This window comes from Cherax quadricarinatus, chromosome 40 (assembly GCF_038502225.1).
Source record: "Cherax quadricarinatus isolate ZL_2023a chromosome 40, ASM3850222v1, whole genome shotgun sequence".
NCBI lineage: Eukaryota > Metazoa > Arthropoda > Malacostraca > Decapoda > Parastacidae > Cherax > Cherax quadricarinatus.
This window is the reverse complement of record NC_091331.1, coordinates 3481475-3497982: the sequence shown is the minus strand read 5'-3', so window position 1 is coordinate 3497982 and position 16508 is coordinate 3481475. Positions and strand designations below refer to the sequence as shown.

Below are 16508 nucleotides of genomic sequence, written 5' to 3'. Positions count from 1 at the left end.
AGGTAAGCAAGTTTGATCCAATGAAAGAAAGGTGACTACACTTTCTTGGATCAAGAGTCCCTCACCAGCATTGATGTGGTCACTTTAAGGGTTAATGTGTTTTAGATAAAAGGGAAGAAGACCAGAGTGCAAAAGTACTTGCCAGGGAGAGGTTGTTTGAGATCCATAGAGTTGTCTGATCATTGTTACCAACAAGAATTAAGGCCCATCTTTCAAGTTATACATTTTATGTATACTGTATGGATAGAAATGCTTGACCACATTCATGATGAAAGGTCACAAATGCAGTCAAATATTCAAGGTAGGCTTTCTTGATCCCAGCATATCATGGAGGTCCTTGTGAGGAGATCATAAAGACTTTTATTATCTCTCTGCATCATTCTTTTTTGCAAAGGTATAAATATATTCGTGGGGAAGTGCTTAACCCATAGGCATCAAACAGCACCTGGGGAATGTAAGGTGATCAGGCATGGTCCATGGAGGAGGGGGACTCCAATTCTCTGGATCAAGACCCCATCATAATCATTGAGGCACCTACTTTGTCGGGTAGAGGCAGGTTTGACTGCCTTTAAACATGTGCACCTTTACGCGTGTCATCCTACTCGTGCTGCGCATCTGGATTCCCGTTCTTTAATTCTGACCAATCACAAGCCTTCCCTGAGTCCCTTCAGCTAAGTGGTGATGGTGTTTGCCGGTTTCCCATTGGTTGAGAGAACAAAATGTAAACACTTACAGCTTGGCGTCGCCCAGAGTGGGTTTTTTCCATCTAGTGTCACTAATATACTCTTGGATTTTACCCTCTACAATGTCGGTAAGTACTGATTGTTGTGTTTAGTGTGTACATGAATAGTTTAGGCATATTTTGATATATACATAAAGTCCATGTGAAGCATAATGTGAGTGTAGCATGCAGTTGAAAAAAGTGCAACAAAAGAAGGGCAGTCAGGACTGCCTCTGCCCTTGTAGGGACATAGTCCACTTTCAGTAAAATAAATATTTATAAAAAAATTTCTACTGCATATATGAATTCTGTAGTGGTCTGGATGTATACAGAATGTTTTTATTGTCCTTCCAGATCAATGAGAAATTGTTTTATGGGGAGCCTTCCAACACCAGGTCAAAATATGTCTGCATTTTGGATGACAGTAACTCAAAACCAGAGGTAGATGACCCAGAATTGCTTGATAGTGATGATGAATACTTGCCACCGGATGCAGAGGTTTCAAGTGATGAGGAGGAAGAAAGGCCAGTCAAAAAGCAGAAATTATTCAAGAAAAAGAAAGGCATTACGATCGAGGAGTGCCCTGATGAGAAAGATATTTATGAAGATCTTGCTCTTCAAGGTTCTGTATGCAAAGTAAATCTATGCATAAAGAAGGATAGAAATTGCTTCATAGACTTCCATTCTAGCAATTAGTAATATAGAATGATTGCTCTTCCTCGTGAATCTCAGGAATATGGGACTTGAAAGTTTTATCCCTTTGCAATGTGTCCTTATTGCTATTTGTTTAATTTTTATATTTCTCTAATACTTACAAAATTTTCTGATACAAGTTCCATTGATGTTTTTGATATTGTATATTTGTATAATAAATTTTAAAAATAGTTATTGGGTGTTTTATTAACAATTGCAAGTTTGCAACATTCAAATTTATACTCCATATTTCGGGCATGGGCGAGTATATCTGCCTTTCGCAGATTAGCAATTGCTCGAAAACTAACCATCAGATTCCATTTACATGACCTCATTCAACTTATATTGAGATACATACTCTATCCACTCTAAAGGAGTTAAGTGTGAAATTCCAATATATCAGACATTGCCCGACAAAGGGTTAAAGGGATATAAATGATAAAGTTTACTCATTATAGCATAGCATAGACTCTTTATTCTACAACCTGACTGATGATTATTCTCCACAGATTGCTGATTGAGGCTATTGCAATGACAGCTTGTGATCTGTGTGCCTCTGCTAAGCCTTGGGATGTCCAGGTTGAAACTGTCAAAGTTATCTTTGAAGAATTTTATGAACAGGTAAGGTTAATTGGTAGGTTTATAAGCTTTTTTTTTTTTTACTGTGTCCTGAATGTAGTCGGGGTGAAGAATATACAGCAGGGAGTAACCAGGGTTATTTTCATTCAGAGTTGTGTTAACAGAAGAATAGGCTTATCCTGACTGAGGTCTGTCTCCTCATGCATTGATCTGCACATGGATAATAAAATGCATTCTACAGAGAGGGAGAGAGCAAGAATCTTATAACAAGAATTACTGGTCAAGATCAAGACAGAACCAAGTTTGTAAGATTCAAACTAAGAGTTTAAGAAAATATAAAGAAACAGAGACAATGACATTCACAGAATTATAGGAGGGACATGGTAGGAGACAGCCAGTATTTTGAAAAAAAAAGTGTGAGATACTAAATATGAAGTTTCAGAATGTGTTTACTAAAAAAGGATACATTTGATGCAGTAGATACAACATTTTGAAGAGTAAAAATTTACAAAGAAAGAGTTCAGTTTTTGATAAGAAGATTCCAGTATATAAAAATTTATTGTTTAAGCTTCTACAGCAGTTAGGATTACCTGGGCAACTTTTGTCTTGTGTCTGGAATTTATCTGGGAAAATAGGCAGCCTGGAGACGTCATTATTTTCTTACATGTACAACCTTCTGAATTGAGACAGAGAATTGACTTGAATTGAATCCTAAAATTAAACAAATAGGCTAGGTGATGATTGAGGAGAGCTTCATTAACATAGGTGAAACTACAACAAATTGTCACTTGCATAAAGAACATCTAATGTGTTAATTTTACCCACAGGGTGATGCTGAGAAAGCCGCAGGAAAGAATCCAATACCAATGATGGACAGAACTAAAACGGATGAACAAGCAGAATCTCAAGTGAGTTTTCTCATTTAGACATGCACATGGATCTACAGTACTTTAAGTTGTTGTCATATGTTAGTCATTCGTTTTGCTTTTTCAAATTAGCACGTATACATGCAAAACATATAGTATATACTGGGTACTGATCTCTTATTCAAACATAAGCCTAAGTGATCCATATAGCACTTTAAAACAACCGATACTCAGAAATGTACATTTATTACAGTTACAAAATTTACAATACCATCATACAGAAAATAGATTCTCAGAATAATTTTGGTAATTTTTAAAACATTTGAGCATCTTGAGGCAATTGAACATAAAACCATTCACAGTGAGTTGTCTGAGAAAAAATGGCAGATGAACATTCTGCGATGTACAGTCATGTGCCGCATAACGATGTTTCGGTCAACAGTGGACTGCATATGCAATGGTGGTATAAACAAACCTAGTGCATTGCCAGTTGTATAAAAGTGTACCATATACACTTATGTACAGTACATAATACTTGATAATGATAATAAATAACTATGTTACTGCTTTATGTATTTACTACATTGTACTTTTTATTGTTATTCTAGAGTGTACTCTTTCGATTTATAACAAAGTTTACTGTCAAACGGTATGCTGTGTTACGCCAGCAACAGCCTCATACAATTCGTGTATACTGTGTCTCTTGATAGCATCGCTTTTCCCTTGTGCTTCATTTAATCTCATGTTGTTTTGTTCATCATGGCCCTGCAAGAGAAAAAAAGACAAAGAATCCCAAAGAAAATTCACAGTGAGGAGTTTAGCAGGAAGTTTTTGCAGACCTCAACAAGCTTCTTGAAAGGTTTGAAAACATGGACCCCAGTAAGAACATAAGAACATAAGAAAGGAGGAACACTGCAGCAGGCCTGTTGGCCCATACTAGGCAGGTCCTTTACAATCCATCCCACTAACAAAACATTTGCCCAACCCAATTTTCAATGCTACCCAAGAAATAAGCTCTGAGTTAACGAAAGTATTAGTCAGAGGGCAGAAGAGGGGTTGTTGAGGTGGTTTGGTCATTTAGAGAGAATGGATCATAGTAGAATGACATGGAAAGGGTATAAATCTGTAGGGGAAGGAAGGCGGGGTAGGGGTCGTTCTCGAAAGAGTTGGAGAGAGGGGGTAAAGGAGGTTTTGTGGGCAAAGGGCTTGGACTTCCAGCAAGCGTGCGTGAGCGTGTTAGATAGGAGTGAATGGAGACGAATGGTACTTGGGACCTGATGATCTGTTGGAGCGTGAGCAGGGTAATATTTAGTGAAGGGATTCAGGGAAACCGGTTATTTTCATATAGTCGGACTTGAGTCCTGGAAATGGGAAGTACAATGCCTGCACTTTAAAGGAGGGGTTTGGGATATTGGCAGTTTGGAGGGATATGTTGTGTATCTTTATATGTGTATGCTTCTAAACTGTTGTATTCTGAGCACCTCTGCAAAAACAGTGATAATGTGCGAGTGTGGTGAAAGTGTTGAATGATGATGAAAGTATTTTCTTTTTGGGGATTTTCTTTCTTTTTTTTGGGTCACCCTGCCTCGGTGGGAGACGGCCGACTTGTTGAAAAAAAAAAAAAAAAAAAAAAAAACTCTATTCACTCACATGCAAGTCCCACTCAAACCCAACCCCTCTCACTCATGTATTTATCCAACCTAAATTTGAAACTACTCAAAGTCCTAGCCTCAATAACCCAACTAGGTAGACTGTTCCACTCATCAACTACTGGTGTCCTGTTGCCTGGTAGGCAATACTCTTGCTTCACACACCTGAGTGTCTGTAGTTTGATTCCCAGCAAGGGTGGAAAAATTGGGCATGTTTCCTTACACCTTTTGTCCCCATTCACCTAGCAAGCAAGTAGGTACCTGGGTGTAAGTAGACTGGTGTGGGTCGCATCCTGAGGGACAAGATTTAAGAACCTCAATGGAAATAAGAGACAGTCCTTGATGATGCACTGACTTTCATGGGTTATCCTGGGTGGCTAACCCTCTGGGGTTACAAATATGAACAAAATCTTATCTTCATTAACAGAGAGGAATGTTCATGGTGCATTATCTGCTTACAAGCAAATCTATGAGGAAAAAACAAACAAGCCATATAGTCTAGGTGTGCAGTAGGCTATACTATTTAGGTTTGTGTAAGTACACTCTATGACATTCACATAACAACAGAATTGTCTAACGACACATTTCTCAGAATGTATCGTTGACACATGACTGTATACAGTAGGATAATATTTAAACGTCAGTTAATTATGCTTAATTATGTGAAATAAGAGTACAGTACCATGATACAGTAAATAGGAATACACACACACACACACACACACATGTTACTTAGTTGAATCTTAGAGAATTTTAAAGTAATCCTAATGTTCATCTTTGCACATGGTGTACTGTATATACTTTTTTATTTATAGGTTGGATTCCTTTCCGGCATCTGTATTCCATGCTATGAGCTGCTGCATAAGCTTATTCCTGATACAGAGCCACTCCTCACCGGCTGCAAGAACAACTTGCAAACGTGGAAACAAATAGCTGCAGAAAAGAAAAAAGTGGATAATGAGAAAAGAGACGAAGATGGTAAAGAGAGTGTTACAGGAATAGAAGAGGCCAGTGGAGAGGAGAAGGGAGAAGAAATTGAAGAAATTGATGATGATTGCACTAATGCGAAAGCTGACATAGAAAATGGAAATAACACATAAAATAGTGAAGTTTACATACGATAGCTGCTTCCTTCAAGAGAAGGAAGCATTTAAATGAGTGGCGTACTGTACATAGATTATACTCGGTACAAATTAATACACTTAAGTTTTCTCAACTGTGCAGAGATAGCAAATCAAAAGACAAAAATCATCGTTATATGATTACTGAGCATTAACAATGTTCTCAAGGATATAATGTAATTATTGTCCTGAGGTATATCCAGAAACATTAAAATAGTGTATCATGTTTCTTAGGAATAAAGGACTCTTTCATGAGAGTATCATCCAAGACACTAGAATTACAGTGTATTCTCTTCATAATTATCTTCATTTTACTTTATTTATTATCAAACTTGGTCTGAAATGTTGTTAGGCCATTTGTAACTAAACAGTCAGTAGTATTGTAATGAAGAGTGTATTTTCAATACATACTTTGAAATTGTGACGTGCAGGAAAATTTAAACACATTTCAGAAGGAAAATATTGCCTAAGATATGCATCGTGTTATATATTTACGAACATATCCATTACATTTTGAGTGGGTCTATAAAGAATAAAAGAACAAAAAAAAAAAACAGTGGGCAGCAATGACAGCTTAGAAATTGTATCAAAACACAGCTAGTTAAAAAATAAATGTTTTAAGGTATTTAGCAGTATGCTAAAATGCTATTTCTGATTGCTTTTTATTACTATATTCACATGTTGGATTCATTTCAACATATGAATGTAGTAATTCCAACATCCGAATCTTCCAAATACACCCTGTATATGGCGGGATTCAAATGTGAAGTTACAGAAGTTTTGAAATCTTTTGAATGTTGCGTAGAGGAGGAAGAGTTGAAAGTGAATGCAGACAAGACTGAGGTGATGACAGCAAATGTCTAAGAAATGAAATACTGAAAACCAGATTGGAAGGAATATATATACACTTATATGTATATAAAAGGTAGAAAATTGTATAGGCAAGTACATCAAAAGAACAATTTGTGATTACTCAAATAAATTAATATAGGTAAATCATTTAAGATGCTGTCTAGTAAAAAATCACTGTAGAATCCTATGGGTTTAGTGCTCCCCCATAATTATAATAATAATAGTAAAAATTCAGTGTGTAGTAGAATTTCTTGGCATAACTTCTGTAAGGTACTGTAACAGGTATTTTATAATTTACAATGTGGGCCTGTGGGAAAGATGAATGATTCTAGAGGTGTGAGAGAGGCTGATAAAGGAGAGTGAAATATTTATTATAAGGTCACAAAGAGTGCAAGCATTGCATTAGAAATATTGACACATTGAGCACTAGAACTGTGAGAAAAATGTAGAGAAAAAAAAAAACATGAAATTAAGAGGACAGTTGCTGTTTTGTTAAATGATTAAGATATATTTTTATGGTATATGAAGAAGCATATTTACCATCACTCACTTAATAGCTGTCTTGCCAGAAGGGTGAAGACACTACAATTCAAATGACTCTCCAAACTGCTACATGCCCACCCCTCCTTCAGAGTGCAGGGACCTCTGTAACTCCTGTTTGGCTAACCAGTTTTCCCTCAATTCCTTCATAAACATAACTTTGCTCACACTCCAACAGCACATCAAGCCACAAAATCCACTTGTTTCTATCCACTCTGATCCAAGACCCTCACACAAGCCTGCTGGATGTTCAAGCCCCTAGCAATCAAAACCTCCTTTACTCCCTCCCTTCAACCATTCCTGGGATGACTCCTATCTCTTCTTCCCTCCACCCCAGGTTTATACACTCTTTTGGTTATCCTAGACTGCTACATTATTTCTAAATTATCAAACCACCTCAACAACTCTCCTCAGCCCTCTGAATTATACTTCTGGTGACCCATCTCCATCTTCTAATTTCTGTACTCTGAATTCTTTGCACAATATTCGCACAACTCATTGTTGTCAAATATGACAGCTCCACTGCTTCCAGCCTGATCCTTGCTGCAACTTTTAAACTGAGTGACAGTCATTATATTTTTCCATCAGAGATTGTAACATCTGTGTGATCAGTCACCCACACATTAGATGTGGCTGTCTCCCTCAGTGTATGAGTTAAAATAATTTCTCCTTTTATTGTACAGGTGGATTGCATAGGGACTGGAATGGGTACATTGGTATCATTGGTAGGAACTGGCTATCTCATCGGGGTCATTTTAACTCTATACATATACAAATAACTCTCACATAAGAGAAAGAAACTTATGACAACGTTTCAGTTTGACGTTTCAGCCAAGTTGGACTGAAACGTCGTCATAAGTTTCTTTCTCCTATGTGTGGGTTATTTGTGTATTGTTCCAATCATGGTATTATGCCTTTTTATTCTTTAACTCTGTATATGTGATGAGACTGTACCAGATGAGAACAGTGTACATTTCACAGTGACTAAAAAACCCTAGAGCAGCAATGCATTGTCAACTATATGAGCAGAATGGTGTATGCAGACTAAGGAAGAAAGGATTAGGAAAGTTAATTAAGAGGAATCTAGGTCATTTTATTATTATTATATTCATGAGAAAGCACTAAATTTGTAGTTACCTACATCTAGGCAACCCCTCTTGAATGGAAGACTCGCTGAAACATGGTAACTTTGTCGGAGACCTCTTGTGCGTGCATTACAAAGACCTCTTCTTGTGCATGCATTACAAAAGACCTCTTTGTGAGTGTGATACAAAAGATTTCTTCTTGTGCATACGATACAAAAGACTTCGTCTTGTGCATGTGATACAAAAGACCTTGTCTTGTGCGTGCAATACAGAAGACCTTGTGCATGCGATACAGTGTTCTTAACCAGTCATTTAATAACTTACTACTGTACTTCTTTTTACCATGTTATAGACACCAATGCATCTTTTATACAAAACTTTAATTGTAATGTGCATGAATTTTATCATAATTTTGCTATTTTGACAGTTTGCCTAAATTTTCACTCCTTTGCCCTCTGCTGCTGGATCTGTGGATCTATGACTGGTTTCAAGAGCTCTTCTGCTCTTAGCTCAGCCTGTATTCTGCTTTATCAACTAGGGTGTTGCTTCCTGTGGCCCTAAATAGCCATCACAGCTTAGCTGATTAGGTACCTATTGCACGAACTGGTCCAGTTTCTTTGTGAAAACTTATGTACTTCATTCATTGCATTCTTTCAGTGACTTTCCTTTTCATTTTATGTAACAGTATTGGCACATATCATTCCTCCAAATATACTAAACTACTCTTCCTTATACAATAGCTGTCAGTCCTACTTGAAATTCCTCCTACTTTAGGAATATTTACCTTTCATAATTACATTGACCAAACCATCATCTTGATACAGTTAAGCCCATAAAATTATACATAACAATGCTATTGCCTTATTACAGCTACTGCCTTTCTGTAACTACTGTACTTGGTAATGGCTCCACCCACTACAGGGACCACTAGGCTTTAATTCTTGGGGGGAACCATGTAATTGTTTGAAGTGAAGTTAATTGTAATTGGTGAGCTAAAAAAAAAAGCAGTGAAGTTATTTTTACAAATAGAATCTGAAAATATTATTTGTGTAAATATACTAATGTTCATGTGATTTCTGTAAATAATTTGCATAATTTGTAGCCTTAGCAATCTAGGAATTAATAGCCAAATATGAGCATTTTTGTACATGTTATCCATTAAAAATAAGCTATAGTCGCATTAACAGAACATATGAGGCATTGTGGATATTAAGGGTGAAGAATATCAGGAGCTACCATTTATTTTGTTATATTGGGTGTAAAGCCTTGATTGGGTAGGCCAGTAGATGCTTAACCATTTATCAGGAAATCGTATGACAAAGACCTGTGCCGGGAGACACTGTCCTGTTACCTGACAAAGAGAACATCGCCTAATGGGTGAATTCAGCATCTGAATTTTGGTAGACATATTGCCTTTAACCCTTAAACTGTCCAAAAGTAGATCTACGTTTTTTTTTTACATGCTCTCAAATGGGGAAAATCAAGGTCGGAGCACTACGCATGTGAACGTAGATCTACGTTTGGACAATTTAAGAGTTAAAACAATTTATTCAAGTACACAAGGATCTCAACTGACTAACCCAGCAAGTTATACACATTAGCACTTACAAAAGGGCTATTTAAAAAGCAATAAAAGCTTTACAGCCTCTTAAATAAAAGCATCCTTTATTCTGTTGTTTTCTATAAATATAACTCATTTCTAAGTTGAAAAAACAGAAATGCAACTCTCTTGGAAGTTGATGCCCTCCTGTGAAAAATAAAAAAATTCTTGCTAACTATTGTTATGTTTTTCATATTTTACATAAATAGTACTGTGCAGTGTAGTTACTGTAAGATGTTGAGTTTGCCCTTGCTCTCTGCAATGTCTCATTTGCACACGACACATGGTTACAAATTATTATTGTGACACAAGGCCACCATAAGCACATGACTACTATGAAACACACGACCATCATAAACACAGCAACATATTGCCATTATACACAGTAGTATAGTATACCCGGGTCAGGAACTGGATAAAGTGCCGATCCTATCACCCAAGACGCACACATAGAATATGTCAAGTAGAATATGCAAGGCTGGCAATATAAAAACGTACTTCGGTAACCTGAATGCTCGAAATGCTGTGCATCCTTGGGGCTTTTTCATTACTTCATATTTTATACAATGTCTGAAATAAAAAAAATCAGGCATATCAATAAGCACAGACATTAATTAACATTTCTCCATAAACACAAATGTTAACACTAAACCATCTTAAACACAAACATTAACACTTCACCATAAACATGGCAACAAATAATCAAGTAGCAACAAAAAATAAAAAATTAAAAAACTACCATAAACACAATAGCTCAAGGTTACCATGATCTCCATGACTACCATGAATTTCACCCTTTTCAGGGACTATGAATTAAGTGTGTGTATGTGTGTGTATACTCGCCTGTATATTGTTGCAGGGGTCACAGTGTGTGTGAGTGTGCGTGTGTGTGCGTGTGTGTGCGCATGTGCGTGCTCACCTATATGTGGTTGCAGGGGTTGATTCACAGCTCCTGGTGTGTGTAATGGAACGTCTATATATTAGTCGAAGTAAAATCATCAATGTATCCATATTTGAAGTGTATAATACATAAAAATGTATAGAAAATAGTTACATATGTATATATGCTATAAATATTTGTGTTTTGATTGTTTAAAGAAAATCATCAGTTCATAAAAAAAAAATAAAAGTTTTCTATTGTGTACTGTACATAGTTTAAGGTATATGTTAATATAATTTATTTTGGTTTTTATTTTATCTGTGAAAATAAGAATTTCAGTTACACTCACTTTTTTTTTTTTTGTGATATTATAGTTAAGGGTCAATAGACCCCATAGGGGTCTAAAGCACCTGGGATGTGGAAAGTAATCAGGTTCAATCCAATGAAGAGAAAGGTAGTTTCAATTTCTTGGATCAAGAGCCCTTCACTGGCATCGAGGCACTTTTATCTCCTCCCTCCCTTTGATCCCTGGATGGGTTTATTAAGTCAAAATTTTAGGAATTGTACATGTGCTTGTAGAAATAAAGATTATTATTATTATTATTATTATTATTATTATTATTATTATTATTATTATTATTATTATTATGAATGTTGAGAGTTATGAATGTTTGAATATTTACATTATGCCAAGTACATTGTTAGTTTATTAGTGCATTAATCTTCAAAAATTATCTCCCAGGTAGTTATTATTATTGGGAGAATTTTAAGTAATTTCATTTGTAATATGTGCTGTCTTTGTTACATACACACAAGGTGAAAAAAGACAATTGCAAAGAAAAAATTTAGTGAGATATGTCACCCGTGGACTGGCTTCTTCGGTAATAATTAATCTTAATTTTTAGGGGAAGCAAGGTAAGCCAGTGGAAGGCTTTGGTCAGATGACCAAAAGCTACAGTGGTGGGTCATCATAAACCTAGGACCCTACATCAGGAAACACTTGTCCTGTTTCCCGACCAATGTTACCTAACTTAACCTAATTTCTTCAGTCCACAGGTCAAACATCTCAGTTAAGCTCCTCTCTGCAGTTTTTTTTTTTTTTACCATTGGTTGGCTTTGCCCTATTTGTCTCCATTTCAACACACACAGTTCCTGTGCTAACCTTGTAATATATTCTTTAGATTAGTGTAATTCACAGTGTGATATAACCAATTTTAATTAGAAAATATATTAACTTGTGATGACACTGGACATAACGCAGAATTATACAGTAGAACCCCTGTATCCACTGATTTGGTATCTGTGGTTTCAGTTATCCACTGTTTACTGTAGCCCAAAAATACCCCTTAATTTTGCATAATAATGGCCCGAAAGAGCAAAAGTAAAAAAGCTAGCAGTTCTTCAAAACCCAAGAGAAGCCTTGAAGTGCTTCCCATCAGTGAAAAGTGATAATTCTCCACTTATTGTGCATAATTTATCAGTTAAACTTTATAATAGGTATGTACAAGACTTATACATAGGGTTTGCTACTATCCACGGTTTTGGTATCCACGGCAGGTACTTGGAATATATCCCTGTGGATACAGGGGTCCTACTGCATTTGAAAACCTTAGAATATGTAGTTAGAGGAATAATCAGCTACAAAAAAAACAACTTTCATCACCATTGATAGTGCCAATGCAGAGTAATGATTATGTTGATGTAGCATTACAGTGGAACTGAATTATTCTTATTCAGTTACTACATGGGTATAGTTTAATTGTATTGCCACTACAGTGCACCTTCAGTCATGTATATTTATACTGTACTATGGTGGTAATTGTTGCTGAGCAATTAATAACATCCAGGAGAACACACATATAGTAAATTAAAACCAACTTTTATAAACTAAAAATTCAAAATTTGTCATAATATACATTATACATGGTGCTAAAATCTGTGTTGCACAGAGACTACTTTAAATTACTGGATAATTTAAAGAACTAAACTTTTATAATATTCAAATGCAGAGGAGCACAAAATCTATATTTTTCTTCAATTCTGATGCATCTTAATTGGAAATGCAGAAATGCAGTCAATATAAATTGCTATGGTTAATATTACAATACTTATTTTTATATGCCATATGTATTATACAGTAAAATTTAGCAAGTATTACACAAAACTCTGCACATTTGGAAATCAGTGCCCACAATAATGAAAAAAACTATAGCAGATACTGTATAAGAGAAAAAGTAATTTAAATAATCAAGCACAGTATAGGACATGCTAAGAGTAAATTGTAATGAGTGAAGGTCACTGAGTTTGCTTAAACTGAACGAGAATTGAACTTGCGTGTGTACTCACCTATACATGGTTGCAGGGGTCCAGTCACAGCTGCATATGTGTGTGTGGTTATATAAGTATAGTGGTAGAGAGTATTCACACTCTTAACCTTAGGTTTGATTCCCATCCAGTTTTTAAGTGAATACAATAGAGGGTGTCCTTATTATAGCTATAATATATACTGTACTGCATTTATCTAATCCCTTTTTTGTGTAACAAAATTTGAAAACTGTAATTAGCACAAAATAAAATAAATAAATAAATAAATAAATAAATATACAGTGGACCCCCGACATACAATATTAATTTATTCCAGAAGTCTGTTTGGGTGCCGTTACCGAACGAATTTGTTCCCATGAGGAATATTTTAAATTAGATTAGTCCGTTTGAGACCCCCAAAATACACGTACAAAAGCACTTAAAAAAATACACTTACATAATTGTTTAAGTTGGGAGCTGATTGTAAGGTGGGGGTCCACTGTGTGTGTATATATATATATATATTATATATATATATATATATATATATATATATATATATATATAATATATATATATATATATATATATATATATATATATTATATATATATATATATATATATATATATATATATATATATATATATATATATATATATATATATATATATATATATATATATATATTATATATATATATATATATATATATATATATATATATATATATATATATATATATATATATATATATATATATATATTATATATATATATATATATATATATATATATATATATATATATATATATATATATATATATATATATATATATATATATATATATATATATATATATATATCAATATCAGCACTAAAAGTTTGAAAACAAAATTTGTGCTATGCTGTATCAATATTAGGATGACAGACCAACTTTTATACAGTATTTGAGATGTTAGGAAGTGAATTTTACCTCATCAGTTAACCTAGTGTGTATATGGGTGGTACATTGGAGGTGACACAGCTAACAGCCTTCAATGTTTTCCCTCGTGCACTGTACATACATGTATGAATTTACCAGATATAAAATTAGCTCTGATATAAACAAAGTCTTGATTTATTTTCATCCATAGATAAGCATATGAAGAGGATGACATATCCTTGGGGTTAACAGCCATTTATCACACATTATCCTTATGTATTTATCCCTATTTAACCCAAGTGGGTTACGAATTGAGGATAAAGCTGTGGCTTTGGCATGGTGTGGGCTTGGGCACCACGCATCTAATATTTCGGCAAAGCTATGCTGCAAGTCATGGGTTGCAGCCTCACTTGTTACCTTAACAAGGTCTCATTGTTTGTTGATGGTTTTACACTTTTAACAGTTAGACAGCACTGGGCTGGGGTTAGAAAGTGATGGGGCAGTTAGTGATGGGGTGGGGCTAGACAGTGATGGGGCAAGGCTAAACATTGCTAGAGCGAGACTAAACAGTGAAGGGCGGGGCTACACAGTGATGGGGCAGGATTGAAGTGATGGGGTCTAGACTGTTGGGGCAGGGCTAGACTGATGGGGCAGTGACAGGGCAGGGCTAGACAGTGATGGGGCAGAGCTAGACTGATGGGGCAGGGTAACACAACAACGGGGTGGGGGGGGCAGAAAAAAAAACGGGGCGGGGCTTGATCTCCAGGGCATGAGGATGGGGTGGAGTCTATAACCACTGGCCACCCGTCTACCCCGCCCCCGCGGGGCATAAGTGTAGATAGTGGCTTGTTGCATGTTGGAGAGAGTGACCCAAATACCCCACCCCCGTGACCCGCTTATTGCATCATGCCCGTTACTCAAACCCTCCCCCTCCCCTCCCAGTTCCTCTCCCCAACACATGCCCCCAATGCGTCGACTTCCCCCAACTTCCCCAACATCGTCACCCTCACACTGGTGTTCCCTTCTCTTGCCCAGAAATAGGTAAGAAATCCGTGTCCGCCCACGCTCAGGATACACCCACGCCAAAAACAAGCCCACGCTGAATACATGACCACGCTCATGGCATGACCACGCTCATGGCACGACCACGCTCATGGCACGACCACGCTCATGGCACGACCACGTTAATGGCACGACCACGCTCATGGCACGACCACGCTCATGGCACGACCACGTTCATGGCACGACCACGTTCATGGCACGACCACGCTCATGGCATGACAACGCTCATGGCACGACCACGCTCATGGCACGACCACGCTCATGGCACGACCACGCTCATGGCATGACCACACTCATGGCATGACCACGCTCATGGCACGACCACGCTCATGGCACGACCACGCTCATGGCATGACCACGCTCATGGCACGACCACGCTCATGGCACGACCACGCTCATGGCACGACCACGCTCATGGCATGACCACGCTCATGGCATGACCACGCTCATGGCATGACCACGCTCATGGCATGACCACGCTCATGGCACGACCACGCTCATGGCACGACCACGCTCATGACACGACCACGCTCATGGCACGACCACGCTCATGGCACGACCACGCTCATGGCATGACCACGCTCATGGGATGACCACGCTCATGGCATGACCACGCTCATGGCATGACCACGCTCATGGCACGACCACGTTCATGGCACGACCACGTTCATGGCACGACCACGCTCATGGCACGACCACGCTCATGGCACGACCACGCTCATGGCACGACCACGCTCATGGCATGACCACGCTCATGGCACGACCAGGCTCATGGCACGACCACGCTCATGGCACGACCAGGCTCATGGCATGACCACGCTCATGGCATGACCACGCTCATGGCATGACCACGCTCATGGCACGACCACGCTCATGGCACGACCACGCTCATGGCACGACCAGGCTCATGGCATGACCACGCTCATGGCGCGACCACGCTCATGGCACGACCAGGCTCATGGCATGACCACGCTCATGGCATGACCACGCTCATGGCATGACCACGCTCATGGCATGACCACGCTCATGGCATGACCACGCTCATGGCATGACCATGCTCATGGCATGACCATGCTCATGGCATGACCACGCTCATGGCATGACCACGCTCATGGCATGACCACGCTCATGGCATGACCATGCTCATGGCATGACCATGCTCATGGCATGACCACGCTCATGGCACGACCACGCTGAATACATGACCACGCTCAAGACGACCACTTTTAACTCATATTCCTAAATAGAAAACCAGTAATGGGACGAAGCAGCAAGGACAAGCAGCAGTAATAATAATAATAATAATAATAATAATAATAATAATAATAATAATAATAATAATAATAATAATAATAATGAACTCAAAAAAAAAAACTTTTCACCCTGATGATAACCAAGGCGATCACACAACATCTGACCTATTTAATATTTAAGATAACCACACGTGAACTAATAAAGAAAATGTGTGAAAATAAAAATAAATTCCCGGACCTACACACATAAAATGAGATTCAGCAAGCACATTCAACTCTCACAAAATGAAGTTTAAACAGGTCATTCTTTCTATTACTTAGGTAATGTAAATGGCTTGAGGATCTAGGGAGAGCCAATAGGAAATCCCTATAATGC

General features: G+C 37.6%; 1 protein-coding gene and 1 long non-coding RNA gene across 8 annotated transcripts in view; one reads left to right on the top strand and one right to left on the bottom strand.

Moving 5' to 3' along the window:
- Positions 1–13093, top strand: part of LOC128687151 (probable 3',5'-cyclic phosphodiesterase pde-5) — a 172969-nt gene extending 159876 nt beyond the window's left edge. For all 7 annotated transcript variants that reach the window (XM_070092632.1, XM_070092631.1, XM_070092633.1 and 4 more), the window contains 3 exons: positions 1924–2035; positions 2821–2901; positions 5324–13093. In XM_070092632.1, the coding sequence (XP_069948733.1) occupies positions 1924–2035; positions 2821–2901; positions 5324–5608 (478 nt within the window). In that variant the 3' untranslated portion in view covers positions 5609–13093. The remainder of the gene's footprint in view (positions 1–1923; positions 2036–2820; positions 2902–5323) is intronic.
- The window catches only part of LOC138853791 (uncharacterized), a 47267-nt gene continuing 33763 nt past the window's right edge, over positions 3005–16508 (bottom strand). Inside the window, exons 2-4 of the long non-coding RNA XR_011392955.1 lie at positions 10205–10276; positions 4674–4801; positions 3005–3624 (exon numbers count right to left, since the gene is read on the bottom strand). This is a non-coding gene — a long non-coding RNA (uncharacterized lncRNA). The remainder of the gene's footprint in view (positions 3625–4673; positions 4802–10204; positions 10277–16508) is intronic.